The 15,963-nt window shown below is 42.7% G+C and overlaps 1 protein-coding gene across 4 annotated transcripts in view; it reads left to right on the top strand.

Annotated features, from left to right (window-relative positions):
* The window catches only part of CAPN6 (calpain 6), a 57,111-nt gene extending 41,485 nt beyond the window's left edge, over nucleotides 1-15,626 (top strand). For all 4 annotated transcript variants that reach the window (XM_054839716.1, XM_054839717.1, XM_054839718.1 and 1 more), the window contains exons 9-14: nucleotides 496-691; nucleotides 4,102-4,224; nucleotides 5,946-6,148; nucleotides 6,821-6,942; nucleotides 13,280-13,416; nucleotides 14,901-15,626. In XM_054839716.1, the coding sequence (XP_054695691.1) occupies nucleotides 496-691; nucleotides 4,102-4,224; nucleotides 5,946-6,148; nucleotides 6,821-6,942; nucleotides 13,280-13,416; nucleotides 14,901-15,083 (964 nt within the window). In that variant the 3' untranslated portion in view covers nucleotides 15,084-15,626. The remainder of the gene's footprint in view (nucleotides 1-495; nucleotides 692-4,101; nucleotides 4,225-5,945; nucleotides 6,149-6,820; nucleotides 6,943-13,279; nucleotides 13,417-14,900) is intronic.
* The last annotated feature ends 337 nt before the right edge of the window (nucleotides 15,627-15,963 follow it).

Below are 15,963 nucleotides of genomic sequence, written 5' to 3'. Positions count from 1 at the left end.
GTGCAATCCAGTCTGTCACTTTAGCAGGCACAGGTTATAGCATTGAGATGGTGCTAAATAAAAGCTATGTCCGGGGTACAAAGGTTTGAGTCGTGCTCGGAGACAGATGTAACAATAAGGACCATAATAATGAGGAGTAGATTGTGCTTTGGTTGCAGGTAATCTCTTTTTCCTTTGCAAAATACATGTTCTCAAATTCAGCCTGGTAGATACAACCTATCCTTTAGGCTTAGGTGCTGCAGCTGAACAAATCCAGAGCTGACCAAACACATTGAGGTGGTATTTCTCTAAATTAAGCTGTAAAATAGTATGATTGTGGCTTTACAAGTATTTCCACATGGAGAGCTTTCCAATGAATCAGTTTGTCCTCTGGACAGCTGAGCAATGCCTCCTCTCAAATTCCTGGAAGATTTTGTGTGTTATTTTGGCTTTTTGCGTGAGTATCACTGTTTGTTTTGAAATAAACCATGACTTTCCTGGTGTCCCATGGAATAGGATGACGTTTGAGGACTGGTGTAAGAATTTCACTGATGTGGACATCTGTCGGATTGTGAATACCTCCTACTTCAGTATCCACAAGACCTGGGAGAAGAAAATGATGCATGGGGCTTGGGCAAAGAATTCAGAGCCCCTGCTAAATCGCTCTGGTGGATGCTTCGATAACAAAGAGACCTTCCTTCAGAATCCCCAGGTGGGAATCCCTTTATTTTGTGAGGTATTGAAGTGTATCCACTGTAGCTAGGGCTTCTGAAGTATCTTTGAAGAACTATTTAGGAGCTGGCAGCGACTACTTGACAGAAGTCTCACTGCCAGTGTCTGTCCTCTGGGAGAATGCTGGTTCACTGCATGTTTCAGTGATTTCTGTGAAATTTCTCAGAAGAGTTTAGATATTTGTTTAGGACTGATCATGTTTGGGGCTGATGAGTCAGACACACCAGAATTAGTGAAGTCCTGCCTGGATTTTTTTCAGTTTCCCAGTTGTAGAAAGGCAGCAAATGTGATTTTCTACTGACAGAACTCCATTCACTTAACACCCTTAAACAGCCTGAGGATTTGGTTCGCTGTATTTAGTTAGTATCCCTTTGCATTAATCTAAGATTCTGAAAGTATCTAGTCTCTTCCCCAAGCTCATCCTCTCATCAGCATTACAGAATTTTCTTTGTCTTATCCTACCTGGTAACTTTCAAGCTATTCAGGTTATCTGTTCATCCATTCTTATTCCAGTTCTCACCTTCCTGCCTTTCTCAGAGTTGTACATTTTCATCCCAGTGCATGTCAATTCAGGCATAAAACTTCCATTACTGTCAATGAGACCTGGGCATCTTACTGCTTAAGTTATTACTTTGAAAATTGACCTTTCTGTTCTTTTGTAATTCACCACACACTTTGGATTAATTAAAGATGTTCTTGTGGCTGCTTCTCTGCACTTGTGTGGGAGGTTTCTGTCTGCACCCCTCAATTTTCATAGCAGGATATTGGAGAAGTACAGCCTTTGCTGTTCAGACTAGGAGTGAATCTCAAACTCCCAGCTCATCCTGTCATATAGGTGGAGATGGAGAAGCAGTTCTTTATCTTCACTGCTCTGTCTTCTGTTAGTGCCTCATTTCCAGAGGGTGATTTTATTCAGATATTCCCCTGTATGATTCTGGATGCATTCCAAGTGCTTGTCTGGGTCTCATTTGTAAGTGTTTAGCTGCCACAGAGAACAGAATATACACGTTACGGTTGAGTGCAATGCCTGATGCAATGGAAGTTCATTTTATTCCAGTTTTATCTCTAGGCTAGTTGATTAAAAGGCTCTTAATAGCAGCGCTGGAACACATTTATGTTATCTTAGGGCTGTTATAAATTACTGTGGCACATACTACCATAGTCTAGAGATAATCCGTGTCTGTTCTGGAGTGAAAAGCCTGATGCTGAGGCCTCCCATAAAGTTTATCTGTACAGAGAGGGATTGATGCTTCCAGTCCCTTTAAATTAAGGTAATTTAGGCCAAATACAAATGTATTCCTACAGTCACCTGCTGCTTTCCAGATTGTTACTCATTAGGACAGCTGAAATGTCATCAGATCAAAGATTGCGTACCTCTCATCAGACCAAGAGAGCTCTCTTGCACTCTCACAGTTCCCCTTCCACACCTCCATTTGCCCTAGAACACTCTAGGCTATCTGAGAAGGTAACGCTGCATATGGTTCATCAGGGACAAAAATTAAAGTGTGCCTTACTAGGTGTTGCTGCATATTTATATCTTGCTTTTTAGATTCTCTCTGCAGAGGCTCTTTACAACCCCTAGGACTCTCTTCAGGATCCTGTGCTTTCTCTGCCACAATGTTGATATAGCACACAAATAAGAGTACAAAGAAGCATTGAATTTGTACCAAAAACCAGCCAGCCCAGAATAGCAAAGAGTAGTTCTGTAGGAGACCAATCTGCACTGTAAATACTGTGAACAACTAATGAAGCCCAGAGGCTTGGGAGAGTATTGATTTTCTTTCCAATACTGCTGTGCTTCAGCCAGGTCTGCTAGAGGTTGGTGTTTCCTCCATGTGGGTGTGACACTGCCTGAGAGCGAGGGTCAGGGATGGGAAACGGGGTGGTGCCTTATTCTGCAGAGCTCTAACCACAGAGGGATGAGAAGTCATTACAGGGGATTGTTCCACAGCGGTCACCAAGGCAATCTCAGTATCTACCTCAGAGCAATGCTCAAGGAGGATTTCCTTTTTAGCAGGTCTTGGATGAGTAGGGAGGGGGGAATTGAACCACTGATGTATTCCTCTCCATGCTGTCAGAGAATTTCAGCTGAAATTAGAACATGCAGTGCACATAGTACCCAGCTGTGCACTGCTGCAGTTTTATGTTTTCATTTGCTTCACATTTAAAGGTCTTTGAGGATGGAAGAATACAGCATCTGTCTAAACTTGGTGTAAATAGTGTCCTCTTCCCCTCAACAAGAACTCAGATTTGCCCTCTGTATGCACAAAAGAAACAAAATTTATCAAGTCTCTAATAGTGAACGAATTTGAGTGTTTAATTCTTTGTCATATAAAGAAACACCTATCTGACCTTTTTTGGCTACTGAAAGGGTACATATTTACTTGTGAACTGGTCTGGCAGTGATACTCAATGATGTAAGCAATTCAAGTCTGATTTACTGAGATGGGAACTGCTGCCTAAACTTGAAATAATGTCCTTTGATTGGTCTTAAACCCAAGTTGATTCAAGTTTAAACAGTTTGGATAAAAGATTTGCATTTTAAAGATGCAGGAGTCCTTCTTAGCTCTTTTCACTGGTTATTCCTGAAACTTGCAGGAGAACTGAGAAAGTTCAAAATTAGCATTCCTGTCATTCTTATATTAAACAGAAATTGTAGGTGTGGAACAAAGTTGTGGGTTTTGGATTTTTTTTTTTTTTTAACTAAGATTTGGAGGATTCCTTCATTTGCAGGTCCTATATAAAGATGTTGGAAATTTACAGGCCTATTTAGATATTCAAGTTAAAAGAAGAATCAAAAATTATCAAAGACCCCATCTGGAGTCTGTTGGTTTAATTATTTTATCTCACTCCTGATTTATATATATCTAAATAAAACTTAATCTTTTGTCTTTTGCTTTCAGAGGAGATGTTCTCTGCTGCTGCCTCAACAGTTATTTTGTAATACTGTCTCATCCTGTCCTTTATGTGAATTACCTGTTTCAGTGTCTCTGAAACTTTTGGTTTAAAGATCCTTATTATTAGCATTAATTTTCAACTGTTAATTGCTAGGAAATTCTTCCCTGTGAGGGTGGTGAGGCCCTGGCACAGGTTGCCCAGAGAAGCTGTGGCTGCCCCTGGCTCCCTGGCAGTGTTCAAGGCCAGGTTGGATGGGGCTTTGGGCAACCTGGGCTGGTGGAGGATGTCCCTGCCCATGGCAGGGGTTTGGAACTGGATGGGCTTTGAGGTCCCTTCCAACCCAAACCAGTCTGTGATTCTATATGGAGAATTACCCCACCCCAAATGTATTTTCATTTGCCTCCTTTGGATGTATGTATTTCCTTGGTGAAGGCTTTATCCTCGGTATCCTAAGGCATTTCTAACAGCTTACCTTCTTCTCTCTTATACTAGTACATCTTTGATGTTAAGAAGACTGAGGACAAAGTGTTGGTGTCATTACAACAGGAGGATCGCCGCAAATACAAGAAAGAAGGGAAAGGAGACAGCATCCCAATTGGCTTTGAAATATTCAAGGTAGGCAGCCGCCTGCACTCCTGGTTCAGAGTTTGTTCAGCAGTCCTGCTTCATCGTGGCAATGAGATCTTTGGCAGATAGAGGCATGATTATCATGGTGGGGTCCAGCTCTCCTCTCAACGTGAGCTTTGCTTGTGTACTGCGCTCAGTTACCAGAGCTGACATTAGACAGGCTATTCGAACTAATTTGAATTTAGTTCAATTCAAACTCTATTTGAACTAAAGGAGCCTAAGTCATTTTTCCCTATTGCAAAAGAATGTTAAGTGCTTTTCCTACCCCAAGCTTTGAAGAGAAAGACAAAAAAATTAACACTTGAAATATGGAGGGTTTTTTTCTCCTTCTCACTGGAGGCTCCTGCCTCCATTTCATCAGCAAATAGAGCCAAGTGAATGAGTTTGAAAAGTCTGCAGTTTTTCTTTTGCCACTTAGAAAAAAGAGTCAAGAGTGTTTTCAAAAGCTGGAGGGAGTAGTGAGTAGGAAATGAGCATATGTGAAAAGGAACCAAAGGGATCCCAAACTAATTTAATTGCACTCCCAGGGCAAATTGAGTAAAATGAAAACATATGAACTGAAAGATGGAGGAAGGCAAGAGAAAGAGCTATGCTCCTCCTTTTTCACTGAGGATCAGGATTATCTTATCAGCTGTTGCTATAGGTAGCGGTACTACACTGAGTCTATGGCCCTATCCTAAAAACCAGTCAGTTTTTAACAGACCTGCTGACATCTGCATCACACCTATTCATTTGACAATCACCTGTTAACCACATATATTGAAAAGTGTCATTACAGAAGGAACCGTAATTTACCTTGCTTTGTTTGTGCCTGTATATCTAACGGTCTGGAAAGGCTTGGAAAAGCAAATCACACCTTCAGAAAAGTATCAGTGCTCTATCTTTATTTCTGTTCAATAATTTTTCTATTTCAGAAGTGTTCTAACCCACCAGGCTCATTGTCATGACTAAAGGCCTTTGGAAGACCACGGCCTAAATTACCCACAAACAAAAGAGAATTAAAAGAGAAAAGAATGTAGGGCTGTCTTTGCCCCCAGGAGCTGCTTAAGAAATAGGTCTATATTTTAACTCTGCTGTGACAAACAGCAGTTCCCTGAAGAGGATGTTAATAGTTAAACAGAGTTTCAAAGCGTAGAACAAAATGTAAATGGTTATTCTGTAGCTTTTGTATTCGAGAAGGGGTGATGAAAATGCAGCTGTGTGCATCTGGATTGAGAGTCTGTTGTGCAAGACTGGATGCTCTCTCTGCATGCTAGAGAAAGGAGGCAGATGAATCTCAGCCTCATCTAAGGTGGCAGCGTAGCTTAGCGGGTTCTTGGAGTGTGCATGCATCTCTGAAAGTGTTCAAAACTCTGCATTAGGGACATATATGTATATACCGATGCAGTGAAGTGCAGAACAGCGCTGCTTGGAAGCCTGTGTGAGCTAGCACTTAGAGCACTGGGTTGCCCATCAGGACTTGCCACAGCTTCAGTGGGTGACAAACCATTTGCCAAACCATTTGCCTTTATAGCACATTGTCTTTTCTGCCCGTGAAAGCCTGTTAGCTCTGATATCCCTCCTTGCATTACATGTAGATGTGGCGCTTAGGGACATGGTTTAGTGGTGGACTTGGCAGGTTAACGGTTGGACTTGATCTTAAAGGTCTTTTCCAACCTAAATGATTCTATGATTCCATGATTAATCCCTATACTGCTCTGCGGCTGTAGGTGGAGGATAACAGAAACTATCGACTACACAAGCTGACTGTGCAGGAGAGAGTGGCCACATCTCTGTACATCAACACACGCACTGTGTTCTTGAGGAGGATCCTTAAGCAAGGCCGCTACATCCTTATCCCAACTACATATCATCCTGGCATCACTACAAAGTTTATCCTGAGACTCTTCACAGATGTGCCATCAAAACTCAGGTAGGTTGCACTCACAGCTACATGAGATGTTCCCTTGCCCACATTGGCTGCTCCTCCTTGGAAATGGTTGCCTGGCTGCCCTCAAATATCCCTGACTCACTAGCTCATATCACTCCAGAGCTAGGCCCTTGAGGTGGTCAGGGTCACCTCCAAGAATCTCCAGATGGCTCGTCAGGATTTGTGCATGGTCAGGACATTTTTACTTAGGAGCCTAGTGGACAGTTCAGTTTGGGTGTTTTGACCTTTTAGTTTGGCTTTTGTAGTTGCCTCCAGTTCTAGATCAGAACACTGTGCTTACAGTTACAGTTGATACCGTTTATTTCTTTGACCATCTCCTTTGAAAACAGTGGTTGTCTGTGAGGGCAAAACTAGTGTTTCATGAAATCAGGCCAGCTGAATTTTTTTTCTTGCTTTGATACTATTTTCCATGATCTAAAGTTTGGGGTCTTTTTCCCACCACTTTTGCTGCCATGTGAAAGATGACACAAATTTGGTTTACTTTGCTTTGCTCTGTTTTTATTTCTTTGTGGTACAGAAATGACAGACTAAACTTCCAAAATGGTAGATGAGGAAAGAGTACAGATTTCATGTTCTGAAAATGCCAGATTTCCACAACCGTTGATTGTTTGCTTGACGTGCATTGCTTCAATTGCTTTTCCCCTGATTTTTCAGGGAACTGAAGGCAGATAAGCCTAAAATGACGTGTTGGAGTCTTCTTTGCGGCTATCCACGCAGAGTCACCCAAATTAAAATTCACTCTGCAGAGGGTTTACAGAAGCAAGACAGATCAGGCGGTAAGTGTAAAGCGAGCCCAGAATACTGGAAGGGGCTTCTTCAGTCCTCTAAAGATGATCTAAGCTGATGTGTAAGCAGTCAGAAATTATCCAAACAAACTGAAGATTTATGGGATTTTTTTTCAGCACGTTGTAAAATCTGCTCAAAAGGAGATATTAGATGAGTAAGATGATGCAAAACAGCAAGAGTTGTGTGTCGTCTGTGCTGGTCCAGATCAGCAGTAGTAGCCAGACCCTCCTGAGAAGCTTTTTATGGGGATTAGTAAGAAATTCACCTTTCAGGGTTATGTGTTTTCTAAATGGAAAATACCCAGGGAGACAGCTGACTCGCACAGGCTCATGTAATGTATTACACTTACCTCAGCAATGTCATTCATGGCCTTCAGAGCACTTTTTTCTTCATTACCACAAGCTTAATAGCACTTCAGGGAGGATATTATGGTTTTCAAACAACCATTTTCAGCTGGGTAAACTAGGACAGGGAGAAGTTAGATGACTTGTACAGGATTGTGTATCTACACTTGAAAGGAAGTGTCCTGAAGGACACTAAAATGTCTTTCTGGCACATGATGTTGACAGTCAATTAGGAGACTTGTCCAGTTGCCATTTGCTTCCTCATTTTCTACTCTTAGTCTCTGTCAGCCTTCATTTTCCATGACCAGTGCAACAGACAAAGGTAGACACATCCAGCACTGAGTGGTTGGCAGGGAGAAAGCAAAGGAGCAGAGACACAGTACAGTTCATCTTCAGTCTCACAAAGCAGCTGTAAAACTTCTCCCACCAGCTGGCTACAATTTTATTCCAGTCCCCTTTTCATAGTTATTCCTGGCACCCGCTGAGTGGTGACTGAATGTTCTTTTCACTGTGAAAGCCACTTTCTGTGTAAGTCTGGTTGTCTCTTTGGGGGACAGGAATGTTGGAGGGAGGAGATATAAAAAATTGATTCAGTTCATTTTTCTTGGAAAAACAGGAGCCACAAACACCTCAGCCAAACAAGCGATATGGCTCCATGTTCTCAGCAAGGCAGGATGGATGGGTCAGTCTGAAGGGGCTATATGTTACAAGAACAACAGAGCAGTGCATTGAAAAGAGGCAGTATGTTCTTGTTTTTGCCCTGTGAAGGACATTTTCATTTTTAAGGGTGGGAGGTTTTTTGCTATTAAAATTCCTTAAACATTTTTCTCTAACATTCCCTGCAGTAAAGCAATAAAAACCAATTCTCCATCCATAGCATTTCACAATCCTTAGCACAATTACAGTCTTGACAAGATCATTAAAAACAATTGCCTGCAGCTGCCAAAGACTAGGCTTGAGCTCAGACAGCCTTGTGGGATTTGGTGCAATGTGACACAGACCCTCAGGAATATACAAATAGAACTTACAACCAATGTGCAATAAATATCCTAGCTACAGCACAGCCCAAATACCTTTAGGACCCAGTACTACCACACATGGTCAGGTGGAGTTGAAGTATCTTCTTCCATTTTGATTTCAGCATCCAGTGTTGGGCTGATGATTATCCTGACAGAACTGAAAAGGTAACCTATTGTGGGAAGAACTATCTATAGGAAATGGATTCACAGATTTTTTGTTTCAACCTAAGCAAAACTTCTGCTTGATTATTTTATCTGCTGGAAGAAAAATGCATAATTGGGTCAAGTGATACTATTTGTGAATTAGTATTGAATTCATCAGGTGGCTGAAAAAAAAAATCAGTCTACCACTGTCAATTTTTTTCTGAAGTGTTTTCACTTCCCTGTGTGAAACAACGTGCCATTTTTAAATTCATCACAAACATAAGGGGATGTAATGTATCCAGGGACATTAAGTATCCCATATTCTAAGATTGCTTCCTAACACTGCCACAAAAGAATGCAACTCCTTGTCATCTCTCATCTCCTCTCTGGCTTCTCTGGATCCACGTCTGGACCCTCTCCCATGCTTATCTCAAGGAGAAACAGCAGCCAGGCATTTGAAAAAGACCAGCTTTCTCAGAAGTGAGTTTACCAAAATACTAGCCTTACCTACTGCTTCCTGGAGCATTTCCTGATGTGAACTAGATTTAAAAGTCAACGGCAGCCTCCTGTCTAATCAATACTGTGAGACGAGGGAAGAGGCCACACGGCAATTGCCATTGGGAGTGACAAGTAGAGGTTTCCTTTCAGGTTAGGCACAGTCAATATGTTTATTCAAGTAGAAAATAGGTAGATTAAGTGGTTGTGTTTGCCTGCTGCTAAGAGGACCTCACACAAAGGTTACTCATTTTCTAGTGTGAAGGTTGTTGGCAACTTGTTTCTATGTGAGCTGCAGTGTCTGATTAGCCCCGCTGCATTTCATAAGGGTTTTCTGACTTCTTCACCTTCTGATCTGCAGCTCTCAAGCTGCTGCTTTTCTTATGCTCAGTCTCTGTCATCTGCCAGCTGTTTTCCGCCTTCTCCAGCCACTGCCTGGTTTGTTGCTGTCATCCCTTAGCATAGAGAGAAGACAAAACTTGATGATAAAAGAGGAGGTTATGATTCATTCTGAAGCTTCTGAGAACTAAGACATGGCATTACATCTTTGTGACAAACTGTCCTGAAAGCATCGGGATGTCTCTATACTCTGACACTGCAGTATGCAGTTGTGGAAAGTAAGAGCAGCCTGAACAGATACACCTTTTTTTTTATATATATATAACTAGGATAGAGGGATTTTAGACTTGAATGCACTGTTCTTCACGTAAGCTCATCACTGTCATCTGAGAGTTGTGCTTAGCACAAATTTCTGAGCAACTACTTAAACAAAACTGTAAGAAAATGAAGATTGCATAGCAAGTGCACACCCGGCCTGGTTCACGAGCTGGTTGTCATCAGAACCCTGCTCCCTGCCAGAGGAAGGTTGTTTAATCTCTATTTTAAATGTTTATTTGAAAGCTCCTCCTTGCTGCTGTCTTTGATCCATTGTCCTGTCTGGAAAAAATAATGGATGGTTTGCTGTTGTCTAGAATAAAGGATGAATCTAACTGCCCAGACTCAGTTCTGAATGCATATAGGCTGCTTCTCTTTGGAAGTACCTCTCGCCGAGTTAGCTTGTTCTGACATTCCAGCTGTCTGTGAGCCAAGTACAGTGGCAGATTTGCAAGAAGATGAGGAAGCACTGTGCACTTGGAGATTTTTCTGCCTCTTGTTTCTAAGCTTGTTTTAAAAATTGCTCTCACTACTGTCTGTCAAACTCTTTTCCTAAGAGCTTATCTCTGAGAACAAATCACCTTTTGCGTTTTTAAGTCTTCCCACTGAAATTCCTTGTTGAATTTGCATGTTTAATTGCCTTTCACCACTTCTTTTCTAAACTAGGTTTTGTGATCCCCGGTATGGGACATATGTGGTAAGCAGTGCATCTGATACCTTTAATGGCAGTTGCCTTGGGAGCAGTCTGAGAAATAGAAATAGGAGGAGGAAGAAAAAAAAGTATCCAGTCAAAGCATGAGAAGGGAAGCAAAGAGAAGATGGAGCAGAGATGGGGGAAGTATTTACTGATGCTGGTGGAAGGACTCCCTTTTATTACCTGTATTTCAGGTGAAACTGAGAGGTATCACATAAGAAAACACTCAACTGCAAAAGGCCAAACAACCTGTTGTAATTCCCAAGGTAGTGCTTGTGTCTCGGCACCGTGTCTGCTCTGTTTGGCCTGTGCCTTTTTCCTGTGACTGAGTTTGTGGTAGCTCTCCGTATACCAGTAAGAGTGGTCTAGCTGGAGAAGAGTGGGAATGTCTCAGAACTTTTTCTCAAGAACACTTTCTAGAAAGCCTTTTGTGTTTGGTACAGTGCTGAAGGATGTGGATCCTTGGTCCAGTTCTAAAAAAAAAAAAAAAAATTAGACTACTGTGCATAGATTTCTTTAAGCCTTAGAAATGTCATTACTGTTCAAATTTTTCTGCCTTTTACAGTTTTCAGCTTTTTCTTTTGCACTGTTCTTTCGTACAACTTCCCAGTATAAAAGCATGGCCATAGGGCTGAGACGGAACAGCGGTTTATACACAGTATGGTGTTCGAGGCATAGCTGGAGTCATCTGTGTGCCTGGGAACTGAACCCAGTCCTCCTTCCACTGCCAGAGCAGTTGCCAGGACAGCAGGTCCTGTTGTTTTCATTCCCAGCTCAAAGTGAATATTGGGATGTTGCTTTTCCACATTAGTAGCCCTCTCTGCGCTGTCTTTGTACTGTAAATAAACCAGGCCCAGAGCTGCAAAGAACTGGGCCGACTGTCACTGGGAATATCCCTTGTCCCATCCCAGCTCTCCCATTTCTTTCTTTTGTTCTGGAATTGGAGCCAGTCCTCCTAATAGAACTGACCGTCAGTGATGCCATCACGAGGTCATGCTGTGCCAGTACCTTTCATGTTGCTCTTCTACCTCCCTCTTTTTTTCTAGCTCTTTCTGAGAATTTGAATCTGTTTCTTCAAGTGTTAGCTTTTTTTCCCTTTCGCTTAGCAAGTCCCTTCATTTAACAGCTCCCTGTCCAGCAGATATGCCTGTTACCTCTTTAAGCTCTGTGTCCTTTCCCCACCTCTTCTTATGCCCTTTATCTCTTAATTACTGTTAATGATCAGATGATGCTTTGCTCTTTGCCTTCGGCCAAAGTAGTTGACACCATTTCATGCAAGACCCCATTTTATTCAGATCCATTTTCCAAACCTCTTTGCAAAGGGGGGAGCTTTTCCATCACTGATTACACAGCGTGGTGCCACCCCATGCCCCAGAGCTAAATCCACACATTCAGTGACACAGAAAGTAATTGCCTATCAGAAAAGCCAATATACTGCTACCTGCTATAGAAAGTGTGAGATGTTGTCAGGGTAACAGGCCTATCGCGTGTCTGGCCAGGTGTAATCATTGCAGATGGAAAAAATGGTTTCTTTCTCGTAAGTGGAAGAAGCTCTTTCTGTTTTGGATGTAGCTGTTAGGTGGTTTGTTTGTGTGAGATGTTGGTATCCGTTCCTGCAAATGAATGATGTGTTTGAGGAAAATCATCCTAGGTATGAATTGTTAAAAAATGAAAGTTGCCTTAAAATTATGCTGCCTTATGGCTGTCGTTCCAGTAGAGTAGTTCCATTCTCAAGTAGATGGTGATGAAATGTGTGTAAGAAATGATCACCAGTCTGACTTACACTTCCGCACATTCACTGGGTTTATTTAAAATCCATGTCTAAAAAGTAGCAAGGTGTGGAAAAACAGCTATGCTGTCATTAACAATAGGAATGGACAGTAATAGTCATGTTGAAATACAAAAAAAATGGTAGTGCCTGTGTTTAATTAAAGTTAATTAAGAAGTGGAATGGTCGATTCTATTTGAGGATAAAGACAGGTGTTTCCAAATCGGTTCTTGCTCCCTGTTGTAATGGAAAGAGAATATCAACATTTATAACAAAGTAAAAATGTTCAGTGTAAAAACAACAAAGCATTTCTAGAATGTTGAATAATTTCAGTGGGTTACGTATGATTAAAGTGTAATTTAAAACATTGACTAGGACCTACAATAGATATAAACATGTTGTGATGACACAAACTTTAAAATTACATCAATCCAAATGACAGAACCAAAGAAATTGCCCCAGGTTCATGGGAATGAAATGAGAAACTAGGGAGGATTTGCTTTGACAGTTTCCCACAGAAAACTTTGTTGGAAACCAGTGCACTCCTACAAAATCTTTTTTGCATTTTGACAATATTTTACTTTCTAGAAGAGAAACCGCTTCTTGAAAACTACCTCCTAACAGTAATACTCGTATCAGAATACAGTACACAGCACTTTGAAGCTTGGCAGTCTAAAGGTGGGCACTGAGACGTGCATTCAGTGATGTAAAAGCAGTTCTGTGCAGTTCCTGTCCTTGCCCTCCATAGGAATTGTGGATGATGAACAGCGTTCACCTTCCATTTTGTCCTAGGTGCCCAGAACAACATATCAGATTGCATAATGCACAGATGCATTTTGGCTCTCACATCTAGAGCAGTGTCAGGGAGCTTACAGTTTCACTTTGAAGACTTGCTGTTAGATGAGCTAGGAGGATGCACAGCAAGGGAACATGGAACGATTGCAGTCCCAGCCTAGGAATGAGCTGGTTTCACAGCAAATGGTGCTTGGTTTCCAGCTCTGAGCATCCAGTTGTTAGAAGAATGAGGTATTTCACCTCTGCTGGTGATGGGCAGCTTGCAGTAGATGTGATGCGCTCTGGTGCCCTGTTCTGTGCTCAGTAGCAGTGGTGCTGCCAGGCACGGGAGGGGAGATTGCTTCTGCTGGGTTTCTGGGCAGGTCTCATTTACCATTCTCTGTCCTGAGAGCTGTGCTGCTGATTGTGTTCTAGGAGCAGATCCCTATGTGCTTATCAAGTGTGAGAACCAAAACATGCGCTCCTCTGTGCAACATGATACGACCAGTGCCATCTTTGACACACAAGTGATTTTCTACAGAAGAAACATCGACAGTCCTATCGTTGTCCAGGTGAGATATGCCACACCGGGTGGGCTGCTAATGGCGGGTGGGGGAGCACAACGGCATCGCTGGGCTTGCGGTGTGCTAACTCTTTCTTCATATGACTGAAATCCAGGATAGATGTGTGAGAACCTCTGCTCCCCTTACTGGGCTATGCCTGGAGCTATTCAGCTGCTCCACTGATTCTCTAGTCTAGGTTTCCTCTATAAAACAACAACTGATGACACTTAGGGATCAGAAGGCGTATTTCATCCCAAGGCTTTGAAGGAGTTTACAGAATTACCTTTTGCCTCATTTGGTACCTGACGATACAGAGACAAAGAAAAGCCAAGTGTTGTCCAGAGTCAGTGTTTGAAGTAAAAACAAAGCTAAGGCTGCTATTAAGAAAGTTTTTACCTTGAATTCTAGTCCTGTGGGAACTACATCACACTGTTTACCTCAGCACTAGCTGGAGAAACAGAGCTTAGTATTTAGAGTCCAGGCAGTACAGGAAACTTTGGAAGAGTGGAACGGCGTTTCAGTTTGATACACGCAGTTGTTAAGTACTAGACAAATGCGAAGGACTATGTCATCTTCATCGGTGCTGGGCAGTCTTAGCATGAATCTGAGAGTCAATTCACTGTGGCATGTAAGTGCCAGAAATCAAAATAGCTTTATAGCACTGTGTTGCAAGAAGAGATATGTTTCTGACTTTTCACTGCCTAATGCAGCACTGGTACGTAGTAGCACTGTTATCCCCCAAACGACAGGCTGTAGGTATGGATTAGAGGGCACTGATACAATAGCTGATGGAACATGGTCTGTGTTCTTGGCATGTGTGGGATTGCCTAATCCTTAGCAAAGATTTGATTTACGCATGGGACCTCACCCCATCTCTCTACACTATGCGGCTCAAACACTTTGAGTTTTCCAGGATCACCGAAAGTTAGATAATAATGAACTTCACAGACCAAATGAAGCCTGGCACGTGAGACTAGCAGCAAACCCCACTATTAACAGCATTTCAGTTGCTGCTTGCTATGTGCCCAACCCCATCCTGAGTAGTGACAAAGCATGTGTCCAAGGACTCCAAAACCACTGCTATCCCTTGCTCTAGCAGGCCTGGCTCTAACACAGTCAGAGGAAGAGAACTGCAGACACTGCAAAGGTGAGTGCAAGCAGGCAGAGTGGCGCAGACAGGCTGATGTTATGTAGGTTTTTTACTGCTGCTGAGCTCAAACAGGTAATTTTTATTCCTCTTCTAGGCAGACTGTGACCTAGAAAGCAAAGAGCTGCGTTTAGCTCCTTATTTGCATAGTGTATGTAAATGAGCATGCAAATCTAGAATCTCCCACATGCTCTCCAGACAATTAGCTAAATTTATATGCACGCCCCCTCCTCACTGCTTTTTCAAGGGGTTAATGGGGGTGACCCCCCTCCAGCACAACCCTTTCAGGTGGAGTGAGAGAGAAGCACGTCTTCAGCCAGGTTTATTTCTGTTCCCTTGTCTCTAGGTCTGGAACAGCAACATCTTCTGTGACCAGTTCCTTGGACAGGCGGTGCTGGCAGCGTTACCCAGTGACCCCAGAGAAGAGCAGACTCTGCAGCTCCGAGGGAGAGGCAGCCAAGAAGCAGCTGAGGTGCCAGGTCACATCACTGTCAAGGTTTTTTCCAGCGATGACCTTGTGGAGCTATGAATACCAAAGCCCTGCAGAGTCAGACAGAGCTGTCACCTCGCAGCAGGGGGGCTTGTCTGCGCTTTCTGTGTGAATGACTCGGGAGCAAAGGTTGCACATAATCATAATCGCTTTAAAACGAAAAAGCCTTCTAACTCTCCACATTATCATGGATAATGGGGAGAGAGGCTTTTAAAGAGGGAAAAATACGTATTTATATACATATATGTTCATGATACAGCACATACAGTAGAAGAGGGGCCAAACTAAATGTTAGCAGATAAGCTCATTAAGATGTGACCATCTTCCCCAGCAGCATCTTTCAGGAGCTCTCAGCTCATAAGCTGGAAGCACACGTGACTGTTCTCACAGGTTCCCAGCACATCGTCATCTGTTCTCAGCAGCGGCACTGGATGCAGGCAGGAATGGCTGCACCTCCACGGTCACCTACCAGCAGGTCGGTGGGGTGGCAAGCACAAGGTGGATTCGCGTGGCTCAGTCCTTGTTCACTGCCAGGCTGTATTTGAGAGGGGGATTTTTTCCCCCCCCCCCCCCATATAGGGATATAAAATTCTTGATAAATTTCATTGTTATTGCTACAGATTAGATGCTTCTGTTCCTTGGCAAAAATGTCATTACTCAAGGAGTCCAGTCACAGGGCATAGCCTTAAGACCAGGCATGCCAGGGCAACATTAAAATAGAGGGACAGGTCTTGCAGTGCGTGTTTGAACACCACAGCAAATAAGAGCTTTGCCTGCATAAAGGCTCTCAGATTGACTTTCTTTTTCTTCTATTCTCCACCTCAAGCTGATGACTCACAAGTTGGTATCTCTGGCCAAGAGAAGGGCACCTCACAATTCAGCTGTGGTTTTGCTCAGAGGACAAATTCAGTAACAGGAG

The sequence above is a fragment of the Grus americana genome, chromosome 12, assembly GCF_028858705.1.
Source record: "Grus americana isolate bGruAme1 chromosome 12, bGruAme1.mat, whole genome shotgun sequence".
In the NCBI taxonomy this organism is placed as follows: domain Eukaryota; kingdom Metazoa; phylum Chordata; class Aves; order Gruiformes; family Gruidae; genus Grus; species Grus americana.
This window is presented reverse-complemented; position numbering and strand designations above follow the sequence as displayed.